Genomic DNA, 19863 nt, shown 5'->3' with positions numbered 1-19863 from the left:
GAGATGGGAAATGTAGCGAACATGGGATAATGCTGCGCTCTCACTCCTGAGGAGGCAGAGATAGTCCGTTACAATATAGTAGCCTCTATATATTTTTTTATTCATTCACGAGAGGTTCCGGATCAGCCATAATAAGTCCCGGAACACAGGGGGGTCAAAATTACGAGGTGGGGGATCCTGTTCCGGCATGATCCGGCTCAAATTAAGCACTGGGAACAGGCCTGTGGACGAACCGAGCTACCAAAAACTCCGTGGCTGTGTTCCCGGCACTTTTCTCCTGAGGCGTTTGTGGATTATAGTCGAGCGCGACTGATGAGGGAGCTTACAGGTGCGACTGGTTACAAGAGGAAGCTGAAACCAGATGCGATGCCGACTATTTTCCCCCACAAGACGTCCAAAGTAAGGCCTAGGGAGGCAAGTGAAATGCGAATGAAAAAACGAGACCTAGACGAGAGGTTAGGTGCTCTCCTGAGCAGACCTTCTTCAATAGCGTCAGACGAGTCGGACCTCATCCCGGACGAAGACCTCATCACCACCTCACCTCAAACCTCAACTCTTCACGCCGCAGTAAGTGTTGCAACAATGTGTCGTCCTAATATGATTGATGCGGCCACTCAGACGGATTCACTTACTTCCGATGCAGCGGTACAGTGGCCAGCTGATGTGCAAGAGGTTGTTGCCATAGACCATGCTTACCCTGTTAACCTGCGTGATTGGGGTCAAGAAGTGGACAGTGGGTCCTTGGATCTGTCTCCTTTAGAGGATGATTTCAGCGAGGACAGCCAGCCACTGAACAGAGACTCTGACCCTGACTACATCCTAGGCCTAAGCAGCTCTCAAAGCAGCCAGGAATCCCATTCAACTGCCAATGACCAAGAAAGTAGAGTTTTTCTTGTTTTTGAGGAGCAGTTAAAGCAACTACTACAGCGTTGTTTAAAGTGTGGCTCTCTGATAGCTCAGGAAGACATGAGAGAGCTGCAGAATGAGGGTTCCCAGTTCACAGTAGAGCTCACCTGTGCAAATAGCTGTTGCTACAGATGGCAGTCTCAGCCTTCTCTCAGTAAGACAAAAGGGAAAGGCAACCTACTTTTGGCAGCCTCTATTTTTTTCAGCGGCATCCATTTTGCCAAATTTCACCGTTTTTGCCTCAACATGAACCTCCAATCAATATGTGAAGACACCTACTCAACACTTAGGAAGAGATTTGTGTTTCCTGCGGTTGAAAGAACATGGGCAAGAGAGCAGAGTGCAGTCTTGACTAGCATGCAAGCACAAGAGGCAGTTGTACTGTGTGGAGATGGCCGCTGCGACTCACCTGGCCACTCAGCCAAGTACTGCACGTACACGTTTTTAGATGTGCACAGTCAGAAGGTTGTTGACTTCAAAGTGGTGAGCGTCACCCAGGTTTCCAGCTCGAATACAATGGAGATTAGAGGCTTTAAGGAGGCTCTTGCAACCATAGAAGAGAATGGAGTGAAAGTTACCACCATCTCCACTGACAGACACCCACAGATTGTGAAAGAGATGAGGGTCTCCCATCCGGAAAAACACCATGAGTTTGACCCCTGGCATGTGGTGAAAGGGGTGTCCAAAAAGTTGGCTGCTGTAGCTAGAAGAAAAGAATGTGAGGGGCTGGGGGAATGGATTCCCTCTATCGTCAACCATTTCTGGTGGAGCGCACAGACCTGCGGTGGGGATGCAGAGGTGCTGATAGAGAAGTGGGTGTCAGTCATCCATCATGTCACCAACAGGCACGATTGGCCAGGAAACCGACATTATCACAGTTGTGCACACGATCACCTCGATGATGATAGCCAGAGAAGCAAGCTCTGGCTACAGCCGGGATCAGAAGGCCACCAAGCACTTGTAACAACCGTGAAAGACAAGAGGCTCCTGAAAGATCTGGAGCACCTCACCAAGTGCATCCACACGACATCACTTGAGGTATATTCTAATGCCAAAACATTACTGAAAGTTTCACCTTAACATAATTTGTAAATTATTTTACAGCAGGATATGACTCACTTTGTGTTTTGTTTTTTTTGTGCATTCACATTTGTTTCAGGTATACCACTCCATGTACCTGAAGTACCTACCTAAAAGAACACACTTCGGTTATGATGTGATGGTCCATGCCTCCATGCTCGCTGCGCTGGATCACAACAATAACGCCAACAGGGAACAGGTGGGTGAACTATCATTATTTCTCTCCTTTGTGCCACTGGATATGAATTATCCAATTATAAAATATTGGGTTTCCATACATTATCAATTGAAGCTTATTGTCATTGCAATCGTAACTACTTTACCACTGTAACACACACACACACACACACACACACACACACACACTCGCGCGCCCGCTGACGGCTCTTGCCAGGCCTTTAGACCAAATCATTTGAAAGGGCCCCGAAATCTTGCACAGTGTACCTGTTCATGCTTCATCTTATTTTACCACATGTTGTCTATTACAGTTGCCTCACATACACCATTAATGCATAGCATAATATAACTTAAACATGAAATTTGCTGTGTCACAGGATGTGTAGACATATTTGAAATAACAAATATGATGGGAAAGAGTGTATGTGAAATGTAACTATGAGTGAAGTGCATGCATGCACAATTTTAGTCCATTTTTAAAAAAATAATTGAGGAGTTCTGCCCACGACTTCGTTCCAGATTTTGATTTTGGCCCTCAGTCAATTTGAGTTTGACACCCCTGATGTAATGTAATGTATTGTAATGCAATGACCCCAAATACAGGTGCCACTCAGTGGACAATTACAGCATGACACGAAACAAAATGGAAACTGGCTCTTACACCCATACATTTGAACTTATTTTTATGTTTCTGTTTTTGAATAGGCTGTTTACCAGGATGGGGAGAGCGTAGGTGAACCCAAGTTCAAAATTTCCTGGAGCAAAGTCCACAAGAGATTCAGGGCAAGACCAGTTGCAGTTCCAAAGGGCTATGGATACATGAAGACTATGATGGAAGATGTGATGTCTGCTGTGTCTGACACAAACCTGGTTACCAGAGAGAGTCAAAGACATGTCATGGCCCCACAGGACCGTCTGCCCAGGTCACAGATAATTGCCCAAGCACGGCAATTCTCACGTTTCAACAAGTAAGTGGCCGGTGAGTGTATTTCACAGATGCCCGAGTCTGGCTGCTACCAGCCCTTTCAAAGCAAGAGATACTTTGAATAGAACCTATTTGACAATGTGTAGTAGGTCATATCGAACCCATGGCATCACATTATGATCCATCAACATTCAAGAGCAGATTATAATAAAATAATTGACATTTCTCAGACTGTAAGGTTACAAAGTCGTGTGTAAATCATCAATTTCGGGCGACAGCGACCTCCCTCGGGCTGGGCCCCCGAGGGGTGGAAACTGAGAGAAGCACCATCACTTTGGGTACAGTGTCAACTACCACCCTCGGGCTGGGCCCCCGAGGGTTGGGGACACCATGGAGAAGCACCATCACTTTTGGGTGCAGTGTCAACTACCACCCTCGGGCTGGGCCCCCGAGGGTTGGGGACACCATAGAGAAGCACCATCACTTTTGGGTGCAGTGTCAACTACCACCCTCGGGCTGGGCCCCCGAGGGTTGGGGACACCATGGAGAAGCACCATCACTTTGGGTGCAGTGTCACTTGCCACCCTCGGGCTGGGCCCCCGAGGGTTGGGCACACCATAGAGAAGCACCATCACTTTGGGTGCAGTGTCACTTGCCACCCTCGGGCTGGGCCCCCGAGGGTTGGGGACAGCAGAGCACTGTCGAGTCAAGAGCAGTGCAAACTACCACCCTCGAGCTGGGCCCTCGAGGATTGGAAATACCAAATAGAAGCACTACCAATTTTTTTTTTTTAATCATAATCTGCTCCTGAATGTTGATGGATCACAGTGTAATGTCATGGGTTCGATAGGACCTACTACACATTGTCAAATAGGTTCTATTCAAAGTATCTCTTGCCTGGTAGCAGCCAGACTCGGTCATCTGTGAAATATAACTCAGTTGTCTAAAATAATATGCGCTCAGTCCTGCCCTCCACCGCGAAACAGCTGCAGCCAGAGCTACTACACGCACACCACTTTCCAGCACGAGATCAGGACACGTCGTGAGACCAACGGCAAGAATGGACCTGTGAAAACTGTTTTAAACCTGTGAACATGAAAAAAAAAAAAAAATACAATTCACAAAAGATAAGTCTGATAACACTTTCAAAAAAAGAAAAGAAAAAAGGAAAACAGACTTCAAAAAAAAAAGAAAAGATGATTCACACAAAAAAAAGACAAAAGAAAAGATGAATCCAAAAAAAAAAAAAGAAAGAAAGAAAATGAAGGGATTTTATTGTCATGATTGTATATACTGTATTGTTAGATGTGATTTGACATGATATATGGTAAGATGGTTTAATTATATTGCAGATGTGTTTATGCAATAACAATGTTTTTCTTACAGCTACTGATGCATTCTGAAATGGACTGACAGACAACATGATTATTTAATATCTAATTTTGTGTGATTGATGTGACTGCATAATATATTCTATGTGATTGATTTGATGACTTATTTTAACAGGTGATTGACTTGACATGGTATGGTAAATGTAATGCTTTAAAAGTTATTAATGTATTTGGCAATAGAAGTATAGCTGTGAATTGAAATGGTACACTGTACATTAATTCTATATTTGATGATTGTTTTTTGAATGTAAGGATTGACCTTGCCTTACGTAAGGAGTGCGCCCCTGGCGGCCCGGTGTATTATACCAGTGAATAAATCAGTTAGATTCAGATCAGTGATCGCTCCGTTTGATGTTTGTTTATTTGGACACTTATATGTCAATAGACACAACAAAAATATTACACTTGGAACAGAACTGTGAATTGAAATAGAAAGCACTTAACATGATTAAAAGTAATTAAAGTTTCTCCAAGACTCATCGACTTCTGACTCCTCAATGTCTATGTCCCTAAACCCTGTGTAAACACCACTAGGCTCTGGGAAGGCTCTTCTTATTTTGTGCACTGTGCACGCAGGAACCACTCTTCTTATTTTTCGTCCGAGTCTTCCATGCTGCCACCAGGTAAACTGACGATATGCTGCATATCTGTAAGACCAAAGCATTCGTAAAAATACTAATTAGGCCTATGCATGAAATCATGGCATGAACTGTTTGCCATTTAGGCTACAAGTGATTCGTAGGCCTATAAAGCTATTTGTTAGTAAATGTTTAACTTGTTTTCACGTGATTGCCAATTCGAAAGACGGGAGTAGGCCTATTGCGCATCATGATGGAGCGCAGAGGGAGGGGTGAACGGATGCTTTGAGTCGCGCGTAACATTTACTTACGGGTGACATGTCTCGGCTAGACTAGGCCTATTTATTAGAAGTAGGCCTAGTAGCCTATTAATCATTCATGAAAATACGAACAAACCGCATCCCTTATAGATTCAATCCCCGTGATTTAACTGCCAAATAGGCTGGGACGATTATGTATTTCAAGATACCCTACCTATTGGTGACTTCGCTCCGACCGGGAAGGGCAGCACTCTCTCGGTCGTGGAGGCTGACGAGGGCAGCCCACAGCACACCTCGGTTGAGGCAGACTGCCTCAAAGTCTTCGTGCTCTGTGATACACGGTATATCTGGAGAAATTATCAAAAACCATGTGTTTCTATGAAGCAGAAGAGAGACTAATAATTTCTGACATTATTGATTCGTAGTATGATCGAACAGTAATAGGCCTACTTACGCTGGACATCTTTCCACAAAAACGGGAGCTCCTTGCAGCAAAGGCTCTCCCTCTCAGTTCCCATGGAAACACAGGCATAACACAAACACCACCGATGGTGCCCCACTCTCGGTGTCTGCCCTCTCTCTTCCTCATGTTCAAAATCGCTATCCTCATTTTCCTCATGAGGGGTAACCTTTCTCTCGGGCTCAAACTGGAAGGGCTGAACGGTCGCCATACTGAGATGCTGCGCCGTCTTCAGAACACAGGTTCGAAGCCGGACAGTGCAACTTCATGACGTCACTGTCCAGGATCGGAAACTTAACGTATGAAACAATTTTTTATCTAATTTTCGAAAACGAAGAAACCAACACGTTTTTTCACACCAATTTATTATAATTGATACTAATATGTATATTTTAAGTATTGCAGTCTTCATAACCGGGGCTCCTTTTAAGGGTATCCTTCTCAACGCCCCCCATAGGACTCCCCGACGTCCCCTGGGGGGCTGTACCGACCCGTTGAGAAACGCTAACCTCTAACCTCTTGACCTTTGACATCTGGGTAAGCTTTGTTTATGTTTGCCATCAGCCGCAGACCTAATTTTAATTGTTTTATTCACCATACTTTGTACATAAAGTGAAAGTGAAAGCCCAACTGGGAAACTCCAACTCCCGTTGTCATTGTGACACAGCACTCAAGTGCACACTGCACAAAATGAAATTGCATTTATGCCTCGCCCATGCAAGGGGGCAGCCCCCAATGGCACCCCAAGGGAGCAGTGTGGCGGGACGGTAACATGCTCAGGGTACCTCAGTCATGGAGGAGGATGGAGGAGAGCCCTGGTTAATTACTCCCCCCACCAACCTGGTGGGTCAGGAGTGGAACCGGCAACCATTGGGCTACAAGCCTGACGCCCTCACCACTGACCCATGACTGCCCCAAGTAATAATACATGTAATACAGCAAATGTATTTCAGGTGTAGGGTGCTTTCTGTTTTTTCAGTTCTGTTCTTGGTAAATGCAGTTTCATACATACAAATGTAATAAATATGAACCAAAACACACATTTTATGGGTTTAATAGGCATTCTGCTAATAGCACATTGTTGCTGGTAAACTCAAAAGGCAATTTTAATAGAGGGAATCATATGTACAATCCTCCTTCGGATATCTGGTAAGTTCAGGCCATAGATAAGAGGATTTAACAGTGGCGGAATCACAATGAACTCAAGAGAAATGACCAAAGCTACAGCATTTAGAATTTGACCAGGTTCATATCGACTGAGGGCAATATCAGAAAAAGATGCCATTGAAAAGGTAAAGAAATTAATAATGTGAGGTAGACATGTTTGCAGGGCTTTGCCTCTATGCTCTGCTGTGCTTCGTCTGCAGACAATCAGAATCCTGATGTACGTGAACAATATGAAACTTGCAGGCAGAAATACTGTCGTCACAGCCACAAAATAACCACAAACGTTTATAACTGCTGCTGATATACAGGAGAGTCTTACTACAGACCACATCGAGCAGTACAAGCGCAGTATTTGATTGCCACACAGAGGAAGCCTGATAGCCAAATACAATCCAATGATGAAACAAAAGACAGGCCAGGAAAAAGCACAGACAATCAGCGAAAATAGTTTTCTGTGTGTCATGATGGTATGATATTGCAGAGGCTCACATATAGCTACATATCTGTCATACGCCATTACAGATAATATAGTGTACTCGGAAATTGCGTAAGTGTAAATGACAAATAACTGTGTGAAACAAGCAGGGCGCGATATTCTGTGAGTGTTTGATAGAAGATCAGCGGAAAGTCTCGGGAAAAACGCAGAGCTGCCGTACAGAGAGTTGAATAACAGGCAGCACATTAACAGATACATGGGTTGCTCGTGAAGAGACTTGTCTTTGAATAGAACCAGGAGGATGGTCACATTGAAAAGTAAGATGATAAGGTATGCTGATGTTGTCAATACAAAGTAAAGTACTCGTATATTTTCATAACCTTTAAATAACGAAAAGTACATATATGATGGCACTGTTTTGTTTTCCATGTCACAATCCTTTTGATGGTTTTCTGAAAGAGGAATGTAGAGAATTTGGAATTATAAATTTCGCAGAAATACATGAAAATAGGAAAACAAATATACTGTCGTTATACTTGCTACGATATTGCAGCAAACATCAAATTACAATCAAGTAAGGCCTGAATATATACAATCAAATATAAGTTACAGAATTCTTGATATTGAAAAGGCCAAAATGACAAACAGCAGGGTTTCTAAAATAACATAATATAATATAATATAATATAATATAATATAATATAATATAATATAATATAATATAATATAATATATTAACAGGTGCTAATGTATTATAATGCCAATAGCTAGTGCTGAATGTTGGCCTCCTCTGAAGGACGCACATTTCTGAACTCCTGAATGGATTACCAAGATGCTTTAAAAGATTTGTTTCATAACTGCATCCTCAAACAGCACTTGGAATTGTCTATTCTATCCAGAAGTACTAACATCTAGTAAACCATTGGTCTAGTAAAAGTACACAATTCTAAAACATTATAAATGTATGACTGAACCTGCAGTTAATAAATCAATGACATGAAGAGACCTATAAATTTGCCATCAAGAAAAATGACATGTGCATATTTGGGGACCTTCTTTTGGTTATTCAGTATCAACGATCACATCAGCTGCTTTTATATGTTATTCTCAAACCCTTGGCTATGTAAATAACTTTCATCAGGATTTGCATAGTAGTGGCCTCCTTCAATACAAGTCAATCAAATCTATGATCCAATGCTGGGTGACGTTTTTGGGTATAGGCATGCACACATAGGAACAAGGTGGTGCTAAAGCACCTGCCCCTTTGCCCTACTGGACAAAAAAGCCCTTTTTGAAAGTTCTTTAAAAAAAAAAAGATTTTGTCACAATGTACTGTGGTCCATGGTAACATGATAATCTAGTGTAGTGGAAAGTGCGCACATCCAGCAAAAAAGCATCAGCAGGTGCCAGATCAGAAAACTGTCACATGTAGGAGCAGGAAAGGATCTGCACACTGCTTGCAAAAGACTTAATTTATTGGGAGCAACGTTTCGATCATAGATCTTCTTCAGGCATGCTTTGCAAGCAGTGTGCAGATCCTTTCCCGCTCCTAAACATGATAATCTACAAATGCTTCGCAATCCAAAGCATTTGACAATAATGCCCCGATATAATATACTTACAGCCCCCCCTCAGCACCTGCCCCCCAAAATGTCTGTGCACGCCACTGTTTTTGGGTGCATTCCCCATTCAACATCCCTATGGGGACCCACTAGTTTGACGCCCTCTCCTGACTTCACATGGTAATCAAACATTTCAAACAGGCGATTTAAGGTTAGGGTTAGGTTTAGGGTTAAGGTTAGGGTTAGGGTTAAGGTTAGGGTTAGGGTTAGGTTTAGGGTTAGGTTTAGGGTTAGGTTTAGGGTTAAGGTTAGGGTTAGGATTAGGTTTAGGGTCGTATGACGTAAGCGGTAAGTTACGAAAGGGCGTCAAACTAGTGAGTCCCATCCCTATGGGGCACCTAAGTCATGCCCTCTACTTGCTGGTTCATGGGGCAGACAGTTGCAAAATATTGAATGGAAGTGAACGAGGCGAGTCGTGGTGGACTTGTGGTGCATAAGTGGAGGGCCAAGGTTTGGATTGTTGTCGAAAAACTACTCATTTCAAGCCCAGTAAATATTTTTTGACCCCCTCTGCCCCATGAACCAGGAAGTAGAGGGCGTGACTTAGGTGCCCCATCTGCATTGCTGCTGGATGTCACAGGGAAGCCGGGGGCCGGCAGGGTCTAATGGTTAGGGAGGGGGTCGAGATCAGTGGGTTACAGGTTCGAATCCCACCCTGACCTCTCCCTACACCTCCATCCATGGCTGAAATGCCATTGAGTAATGCACCTAACCTCACACATAACCCCTTGTTAGCCCTAACAGCAGGTTACTTTGAATGCGTTATCATCAAAACACAAACATTTTTGGTTTGACCTGCTGTCATTTAAAGAGCTGTCTGCTTTTCTACTAATGGGAAAGTTATTAAAATAATAGAGCTAGAACAACTTGGTGGCTGCTAGCTTCCTATTAACTTAAAGGGACACTGTGCAGGAAATAGTCAAAAAAGGTACTGCAACTATGCTGGTCATTGAAACTGGGCTGCCTATTGCCAAATTTGATCTTTACATGAAAGTTTCCTTAGTAATAAACAAATATTTTCTAGTATGGTCCAAGTAGAGTCGTTTTTGCAGCTAAAAATGGCTATTTTTGGAAATTGAAAATGTCGGACCATGGAGAAGATCCTCCTTTTCATGTATGAAAAGTGCAATTTTTCCAGAATACTTAGAATTTGATGGTGGTGGTAAGTATTAATGAAGAAGGTAACATTAGTGAATGGGCAGCATGAATTCTGGAAATAAACAACTACAAATCTCACAGTGTCCCTTTAAGGCTGAGTTAGGCGAATTATGGTTATTATTAATGATCACACGTAGAGTGTGTTGGCGGTTCGCTACAGAAACTTTATTGACAATATTTTTTTGCTCGCAATGCCAACATTAAGTGCTGAGTTGCTCACCAACACTCGTCCATCTGAAACTGAATTAGCCTTAGATATCCCATAGGTTTTGACCAGTCAGTTTGATTTCTGGCCTAAGACGAATGACATCAAAAACTCACAAGGCTGCTTGAAACGTCACCAACATAGAATCAAACCAAGCTGTACTCCATATAGCAATATATGGTTTTAGTTTTAAAACGCCACGTTGACGTGCTCCCGACATATTTCAAGCAGTAGCACCAGCGAACACACCCGCAATTTTGCATGGACACAAATGGCAAATGTTATTACATTCAATAAGTGCACTGTAGATTACCGCGCGAATAGACCAAGCGTGATGCGATTCAAGTGACGCAGCAAGCGATACGAGCGATTGAGGAGACTAGAGTATGTCTGTACAGGCAGAAGGCAAACCATTCAAGCATTCCCATTGGCTGTGGTCACCGACCTCTATACAGTCATTGGCTGTCGCGGCTTGTCGCCGAACCGCGTCATAGAAAGTTGAAAAGATTTCAACTTCAAACTGTCGCGCTCGGCGCGCTAATCGCTCTAGTCTCCAGAATCACTTTTGTCGCGCGACTCAATACAAAGTCAATTACTTCCGTCGCTCGCCTCGCTCAGATCGCCGCTGGTGTATTTCTGTGGTTATACTGAGGTAAGATATTAATGGACTTATTTAGAAGGAAGACACCAATGTGCCTGTAGATGTTTGTGGATAGTTGTGATTGTGAATGTCTCAAGAGTAATGACGCAGGCTATCCTGTCAAGGGCTTTGGCAACAGAACTTAAAAACTAACTGAATATGGGATTGTACAGATTGGCTTTGAAACTGCTCACAGTGACAGTACCAATATATGTAATATATGTATTGAAAGCGTTCTCACTTGATTACTTGAAGGTTTTTTCCCTTCATTGTCAGCTTATCTGTATTATTTGTACACTGTAATTTGGAGTGTGTTTTGCAGATGTATCTTCGTTCATCACTCTCTATATCAGTTAGAGTGACAACAAAACTATATATTTTACACACTGAACTCTAGATGCTAATCAGCATTGGAACAGTGTAATATCTTAACTGAAATCTGAAAAGGGTGACCACATATTAACAGCCTGATCTTTAATGTTGTTGGTTTTTTTATTTATTTTATTTATTTTTTAACTTTTTTAACTTTGTTTATTTTGACATTACTGTACATATTGATGGGCGAGTGTAGATATATCCACAGCCCTTTGGTTGTGTTTTTTCCTTAGGATTACGTTACATATGGACAGTTAAATGGACAATGTAACATTTCCCCAATACCTTTATTTCACAATATTTGGTAAGGGCAATGAAAATGTAAAAGCATTGTATTTCCTAATAACAATATTAGCATACGTTCTGATCATATTTCTTAATGTAAGTATCCTGATGGCTGTATTGATGGACAGATCTCTTCACGAGCAGCCCATGTATCTGTTGATGTGCTGCCTGTTGTTCAACTCTCTGTACGGCAGCTCTGCACTGCTACCGAGACTTTCTGCTGATCTTTTGTCAAATACTCACGCTATATCACGCACTGCCTGTTCCACACAAATATTTGTCATTTGCACCTATGCAATATGCGAATACAATATTTTAACTGTTATGGCATATGACAGATATGTGGCCATATGTGACCCTTTGCGATATCATGACATCATGACACAGAGAAAGATACTTTTGCTTATTTTCTGTGCTGTTTCCTATGCAGTATTTTTTATTGTTATCGGAGTCTACTTATCTGGCAGGCTACCTCTGTGTGGCAATAAGATACCAGGGTTGTACTGTTCAAACTGGTCAATGGTAAGACTTTCCTGTGTTTCAACGGTAATCAACAATATTTTCGGGTTTTTTCTTACGGTGACTACCGTCTTTCTGCCTCCAGGTTTCATATTGTTCACGTACATCAGGATTCTCATTGTCTGTAGAAAAAGCACAGCAGAGTTTAGAGGTAAAGCCCTGCAAACATGTCTACCGCACATTGTAGGTTTTGTTATGTTTTCAATAGCTCTATTTTCTGATATAGCACTCAGTCGGTATGAGCCTGGGCAAATTTCAACAGTAGTCGTTTTGATATTTTCTCTTGAATACATTGTGATTCCGCCTTTACTAAATCCACTGTTGTACGGCCTAAACCTGCCAGATATCCGGAGGAGAATGCTGTCTGTAATGATTTCTTTAAAAGGTTGTCATAGGATCTCGTCAAAATGAAACACACATACAATATGACATGTATGTCGTACTATTTATTTTTATGTGTACGATTATGACGGAATCACAAAATAAATACTTTCTCTAAATAAAACATGTATTTTAAATAGAATGACATTTAAATATTTTTCTTACATGTGGCTTTTAAGTAATTACAGCAGGCATATGTAAATAAGCCGGGTGAGGGTTTTTTGTGGACTACAAAATAGAGCTGTAGACCCGTATCCACACTAAATGGCTTGTCTGCCATGGGGCAGGTGTGTGGACCCGAATCCACACTAAATGGCTTGTCTGTCATAGAGCTGTAGACCCGTATCCACACTAAATGGCTTGTGTGCCATCGGGCAGGTGTGCAATGCAAAGGCCAGGTTTAAGGGCTATGACTCAGCTCACGTACAAACAGCAGGAAACATACTGCATGTATTTTTATAACAGTTGTTTTCTAGAATTTATGCTGCTAACCATTAACAGATGTTACGTTTATAATGTATATTTACTACCACCATCAATTTCAAAGTGTTCATTATGACTTTGAAATGAAATTCACATACAGACATGTATTTCTTACCGTATGTGATTTCTAAATATAAATAGTTGATGGGATCATAGTACAATTGCTTTGTCTAAATAACATTTTATTTCGTCTTTATTGAAATTTAAATGCTTTTTTCTTTTTAAACGTGGCTTAGGCCTGGTTAGGGGTTTGTGTGGACGAAAAAGGACAGCTGTTTACTTAATGGCTTCTTTGCCAGAGGGCAGCAGTCCAATGCAAAGGGAAGGTGATAGGGTTATGAAACGGGAGCGTGTCTATGTTCCCACAACCCAATGGTCCCACAGCCCAATGGTCCCACATCACTAAGACTTTCGTATTTTTTAACCCAATGGTTCCACCCAAAACCTTTCCCTAAAACTCAACCTCATTGGAATCTTGCCTAAAACCAAGTCAGCAAATACCAACAATATACGAACAATACCTCTGCACCACAATGTAAGGACCTTTAACCATGCCCAACACGTAATAGAAGAGAAGGACTTAACAAAAACCTTCCTATTACCATAACGACAGTGGAATCATGCCAACAACATAAGAAAACAAGACACTTGAGAAAATTGGCCTAAAAAGTCTTTGTGATGTGGGACCAATGGGCTGTTGGACTATTGGACTGTGGGAACATAGGGGTGAGTCCTTTGAAAAAGGCCATGTACAAGCACCAGGAAGCTGTAGTATCTGGGCCCGCCATTGAATTGAATTTTCAGAAATAGACATCTTTGGCTGCAAAGCTTAACACTACTTAGTAAGCCCAATCAAGCCCTGTCAATATTAGTTTGTTACTTTACCATTACTGCAGTAAATATTCATGAAGAAATCCACATTTTGAATAGGCAGCATACACTTTGAAAATGAGGAATAAAATCAAATACTTTTCCTTTAGGCAAAACAATCACATATGTAGAAGAAGACATATGAAGACACCAATGTGGCTGTAGATGTTTGTGGATGTCTATGCGGTTCTAGATGGCGGTCATCTTGAATTTCACTGTCAAAACGAACTTTTATAACCAAAATGATGTCAGATTTGGAATCCTCTGTGTTGACTTATATGAAAAAGTGCCTTCATACATGATTCTAGGTCATTCAGATCAAAAGTTATTTTTTAGAGATGCCGCCAGACGCCATTTTGAATTTGGCTCTCTAGCAAAAAATGCCGGGATTTTTGCGAGGGACATGGGGGCTAAATCTTATCTAAAGGGTCCATAGAGGTCAAATCAATCATCAAAACATTGTTGCCAGAGGATGGTCACGGAACCTTCATTTATGACCCTACTATGTACTATGTACTACTATGTTTGTGGATAGTTGTGATTGTGAATGTCTCAAGTGTAATGACGCAGGCTATCTTGTCAAGGGCTTTGGCAACAGAACTTAATAAACAACTGGATATATACTGGATATATATTTGTACAGATTTGCGTTGCATCTGTTTAGAGTGGAGGTACCAAAATACTGTATGTACTTCCAACAATATATTGCAAGCGTTCTCACCTGGTTACTTCAAGATTTGTTTCTGTCATGTCAGCATATCTATGATTTGTACACTGTATATTTTCTATATGTTCTATGCAGCTGTATCTTCGTTAGCGATAACAACAGCTACCACTCTTTATAACAAGTAGAGTGTTTAATGTGTACTTGAATGGGTAGACAACAAAACTATATATTTGTATACACTGAAGGGTAAATGCCAATCACCATTGGAACAGTGTAATATCTTCATTGACAGGAGACTGAAAGAGACCAAATATTAACAGCCTGATCTTTAATGATTTTTATTTTATTTTTATTTTTTTTTACTTTTTTATTTCGACATTACTGTACACATTGATGGGCGGGTGTAGATGTATCCACAGCCATATATATCCAACACTTTGGTTGTGTTTTTCCATTAGGATTCTTTGACAAATGGACAGTTAAATGGACAATGTAACATTTCCCCAATACCTTTATTTCACAATATTTGGTAAGGGCAATGAAAATGTAAAAGCATTGTATTTCCTAATAACAATATTAGCATACGTTCTGATCATACTTCTTAATGTAAGTATCCTGATGGCTGTATTGATGGACAGATCTCTTCACGAGCAGCCCATGTATCTGTTGATGTGTTGCCTGTTGTTCAACTCTCTGTACGGCAGCTCAGCACTGCTACCGAGACTTTCTGCTGATCTTTTGTCAAATACTCATGCTATATCACGCACTGCCTGTTCCACACAAATATTTGTTATTTACACCTATGCAATATGTGAATACAATATTTTAACTGTTATGGCATATGACAGATATGTTGCTATATGTGACCCTTTGCGATATCATGACATCATGACACAGAGAAAGACACTTTTGCTTATTTTGTGTGCTTATTCCTATGCAGTATTTTTTATTGTTATTGGGGTGTATTTGTCTGGCACTCTACCTCTGTGTGACAATGAGATACCAGGGTTGTACTGCTCAAACTGGTCAATGGTAAGACTTTCCTGTGTTTCGACCGTAATTAACAATATTTTTGGTTTTCTTCTTACGGTGACTTCAGTCTTTCTGCCTACAGGCTTCATATTGTTCACATACATCAGGATTCTTATTGTCTGTAGAAAAAGCACAGCAGAGCATAGAGGCAAAGCCCTGCAAACATGTCTACCGCACATTGTCGGTTTTGCTACGTATTCTATAGCTCTATTTTCTGATGTTGCTATCAGTCGGTATGAACCTGGCCAAATTTCAACAGTAGTCGTTTTGATACTTTCTCTTGAATATCTTGTGATTCCGCCTTTACTAAATCCACTGTTGTACGGTCTAAACCTGCCAGATATCCGAAGGAGAATGCTGTCTGTAATGATTTCTTTAATAGGTTCCTTTATTTCTTAGAACTGCATGCTAGAGAAATTAAATTCGATATTCGAAATTGACATTCAATGTTCATGATTTAATCATCATTCAAGCCATTTATGTTTTTCTTTGTTAGTGTATATGTGAATACGAAATGTAATGAACCTGATGAAGCAGTAGCGAAACGCGTTGTTCACCAAATAAACTACCAGCAAAGATACCAGTGTGCGGTGATTCATCCTTCATTTACTTGGATTACTCTTACTGCACATCACCAGCACCTGGACAAGTGATTGTGCACAGGGACGTTACTTTGTGTAATGAATTTGGCTTGAGCCTTGATGATGGTCATGTGTGGAATAAAATATATGGCTGTACAGTAGAGCCCATGCACGCTAAATGGTGAATTTGCGATAAATAAAGATGCGTCAGAATGGCGTCAAAAAACCTGAAGTGATACTGTACCATTTTAATAAAAAGCATATATAAGCACATGAGTGATTCTACGATTCGACTGCGCTTTTAAGTCCATGGATTTTATTTGCCAATTCCACTAACTATTAACTGCATCCAATGATGTTTTGGACATTAATTGCCTGTCAACTGTGTTATCAACATATTCATAAGAATCTGAATTAGAAATCACATGTAGAAAAACACAGAAAAAGCATACAAATATATGAATTGATTAAGGTGTTGTGGTGGAACTTCTGAGGTCCTCAGTTAGCACAACACCATAAAAATGGCTGAAATGGCAAGTCTTTTTACCGTCAATGGTGTTACGCATCAGCTATGACAGTTGAGGAGGAGTATGTTTTTGCCAATTTATCTCCATATTGACAGACAAACAGACTAAACTAGATTGCATTCTCACAGAAAATGCTGGAAGCGGGCTTGCCTTTTGGGGCAGAGATGAGCAGTTTTATTTTTGATATCTCTATCCCTAAATTAAAAACAAACTACTATTGAGAAAACAAAGCTAAGAGAAACGTTGGAAAAATCCATCCACCCAGTCAGAAGTTATGGGCTAAACAATTCAGCCATCTTGGATTCAGCCATCTTGAAAGTGTTGTAGCTCCGTGTTTTGGGGATATACTAAAACACATAGCCTACATGGTATTTTAAGTTGGCTAAGGAACACTGCATATGATATAATTTTGAAAATCAACATGGGTCCGAGTGGGATTCGAACTCACAACCTCCATATCTCTAATCCAGCACCTTTGCCATTGATACTAAACTACATACATTGTAGTACTTTCTCAACTGACATAATTCACTTAATCATTTGTGTATTTGGTTATATGTTATGCTGTTCGTCATCTCCACTGTTCTGTTCACTTTATAGTCGCGGTCCCTTTAAGAGTTCCGATGACGTTTAATGTTGCCGGCTTTTCTGTCATGCGCGGCGCCATGTTTTTAGTCCGTTACAATAACTTAATAAACGCGACTCACAGAGTCTTAATGTGAGAAGTTGTACGGCTCGTTTCTTCGCCTTAAGGCAACTTCCACACTGGTGACCCCCGACGTTTGCTTACTGGACGTATCCAGATCGACATGACCGCCAACGCTGTGTCTCTCAAGCTCCCCGAGTTCTGGGAATCATCTCCTTCAGCCTGGTTCGCTCAAACTGAGGCACAGTTTGCCTTGCGTCAGATAACCGCCGACGAAACGCAATACTACTACGTGGTGTCTGCCCTCGGAAGTTCTACGGCGTCGAGAGTGGTGAGCCTTCTTAAACGTCCTCCTCTGACAAGGAAATATCAAACGCTGAAGGAAAAATTGCTGAAAACTTTCGAACTGTCTGACACTGAGAGGGCAAGTAGGCTTTTCTCTCTTCAAGGGCTCGGCGATAGCAAGCCATCGGAGCTAATGGACCGAATGCTCGATCTGCTTGGCGACAACAAGCCAGATTTCCTTTTTCTCCACCTTTTCCTGCGCCAGCTGCCTGCTCATGTGAGAGCTGCTTTGGCCAACACTGCCAGCACGGATTGCAGAGAACTGGCTGCTGAGGCTGACAAGTGTGTCCTGGCTAGTCAACAACAATCCTGCGCAGCCGCTCTCCTCCCTGTTGGTGCTGCATCTGAGGTTCTGGAGGATGATCACAATCTCATCGCAGCAGCGGCCCCGCGTTGGCAGCAGTCTTCAGGTTTGTGCTACTACCATGCCAGGTTTGGCTCCAAGGCCAAGCAATGCCGTTCTCCATGCAGCTTCAGTGGAACGGGAAACGCCAAGGCCGGCGCTCACTAGTGGCCGTGAGCGTCGGCCATGCCGGCAGGCTGCTCTTCATCCACGACTCCGTCTCCGGCCGGCGATTCCTCTGCGACACAGGGGCACAGCGGAGTCTACTGCCTGCTTCACAGGTGGACGTGGTAGCGGACACCCACGGCCCCCCCATGGAGGCCGCCAATGGCAGCCCCATCCGTACTTATGGCACAAGGCATGTTGAACTGTGTTTTGGAGGGCAACGCTTTAGCTGGGACTTTGTGACTGCCAAAGTTGCTGTTCCCCTCTTGGGGTCAGATTTTTTGTGTGCATATGGACTTTTGGTCGACGTTAAAAATCAGCGCTTGATCGACGCCGTCACTTTCTGTTCTTACGCATGCATGCTCAGTGACTCTGATACAGTACACCTCTCCAGCCTGCTCTCTGTCACAGACGGTTTCCAGCGTCTGCTCACCGAGTTCCCCACACTCACCCAGCCCACTTTCTCCTCGTCCACAGCCAAGCACGGTGTCGAGCACCACATTGACACCACTGGCCCGCCGGTTTACGCCCGTGCTCGACGCCTCGAGCCGAACAAGCTGGCCGTGGCCAAGACGGAGTTCGAGGCCATGGAGCGCCTGGGGATTGTTAGACGCTCCAACAGTCCTTGGGCCTCACCTCTCCACCTTGTCCCCAAACCGGGGGGGGGCTGGCGTCCCTGCGGTGACTACAGACGGCTCAACGATGCAACAACGCCCGACCGCTACCCAGTGCCACACATCCAGGATTTTTCAGCGCACCTGGCGGGTAAGGTCATTTTTTCGAAGGTGGACCTCATCAGAGGATACCATCAAGTGCCCGTACACCCTCTCGATGTCCCAAAAACAGCTGTGATCACGCCATTTGGTTTGTTTGAGTTCCTGCGCACACCATTTGGGCTCAAGAACGCTGCTCAAACGTTCCAGCGGCTCATGGACTCAGTGTTACGGGATCTGCCTTTCCTGTTTGTGTACCTGGACGACATCCTGGTGGCCAGTTCATCGCCTGCGGAGCACCTTTCGCACCTTCGCACTCTGTTCGAGCGCCTCACCGAACACGGGCTCATCATCAATCCAGCCAAGTGCGAGTTCGGCCTGTCCACCATAGACTTTCTGGGGCACAGAGTCACGAAGGACGGGGTCGTTCCTCTTCCGTCGAAAGTGGAGGCCATCACCACTTTTCCACGCCCTGTCACCGTCAAAGCCTTACAGGAGTTTCTTGGCATGGTGAATTTCTACCACCGTTTTCTACCCAAGGCCGCCCAAACCATGCAACCCCTGTACGAGGCTCTGAAAGGCGGCAAGCCTAAACACACAGTGAACTGGAGCCCGGACAGGGAAAAGGCTTTTGTGGACGCTAAAGCAGCCCTGGCTAAGGCCGCCATGTTGGCCCACCCCGTCTCCTCTGCCCCTATCGCACTGACCACAGACGCCTCAGACTACGCGGTTGGTGCGGTTTACGAGCAGTGGGTGAGCAATGCTTGGCAGCCTCTCGCCTTTTTCAGCAGGCAGTTACGTCCCAGTGAACGGAAGTATAGCACCTTCGACCGAGAGCTACTCGGGGTGTACCTCGCCATCCGTCACTTTCGTTCACTGCTGGAAGGACGCCAGTTCACTGTTTTTGTGGACCACAAGCCTCTGAC

The 19863-nt window shown here is 42.9% G+C and overlaps 4 protein-coding genes across 4 annotated transcripts; 3 read left to right on the top strand and 1 right to left on the bottom strand.

Moving 5' to 3' along the window:
* The first annotated feature begins 312 nt into the window (after positions 1–312).
* Positions 313–3197, top strand: LOC134453783 (uncharacterized). The gene is made up of 3 exons (XM_063204534.1): positions 313–1944; positions 2066–2185; positions 2869–3197. The coding sequence occupies exons 1-3, from the start codon at positions 313–315 to the stop codon at positions 3133–3135; spliced, it is 2019 nt and encodes a 672-aa protein (XP_063060604.1). The 3' UTR covers positions 3136–3197.
* A 3673-nt stretch (positions 3198–6870) lies between these two features.
* On the bottom strand, positions 6871–7809 carry LOC134453970 (olfactory receptor 2K2-like). Its single transcript, XM_063204717.1, has one exon. The coding sequence runs from the start codon at positions 7807–7809 to the stop codon at positions 6871–6873; it is 939 nt and encodes a 312-aa protein (XP_063060787.1).
* A 3829-nt stretch (positions 7810–11638) lies between these two features.
* LOC134453969 (putative gustatory receptor clone PTE03) lies at positions 11639–12595 on the top strand. The gene has a single exon (XM_063204716.1). It carries the CDS (start codon positions 11639–11641, stop codon positions 12593–12595), a length of 957 nt encoding a protein of 318 aa, XP_063060786.1.
* Positions 12596–15068: 2473 nt separating this feature from the next.
* Positions 15069–17989, top strand: LOC134453968 (olfactory receptor 10J1-like). Its single transcript, XM_063204715.1, has 3 exons — positions 15069–15980; positions 17529–17799; positions 17922–17989. Exons 1-3 carry the CDS (start codon positions 15069–15071, stop codon positions 17987–17989), a joined length of 1251 nt encoding a protein of 416 aa, XP_063060785.1.
* Positions 17990–19863: the final 1874 nt, after the last annotated feature.

Source organism: Engraulis encrasicolus, chromosome 8 (assembly GCF_034702125.1).
Source record: "Engraulis encrasicolus isolate BLACKSEA-1 chromosome 8, IST_EnEncr_1.0, whole genome shotgun sequence".
Lineage (NCBI taxonomy): Eukaryota > Metazoa > Chordata > Actinopteri > Clupeiformes > Engraulidae > Engraulis > Engraulis encrasicolus.
This window is presented reverse-complemented; position numbering and strand designations above follow the sequence as displayed.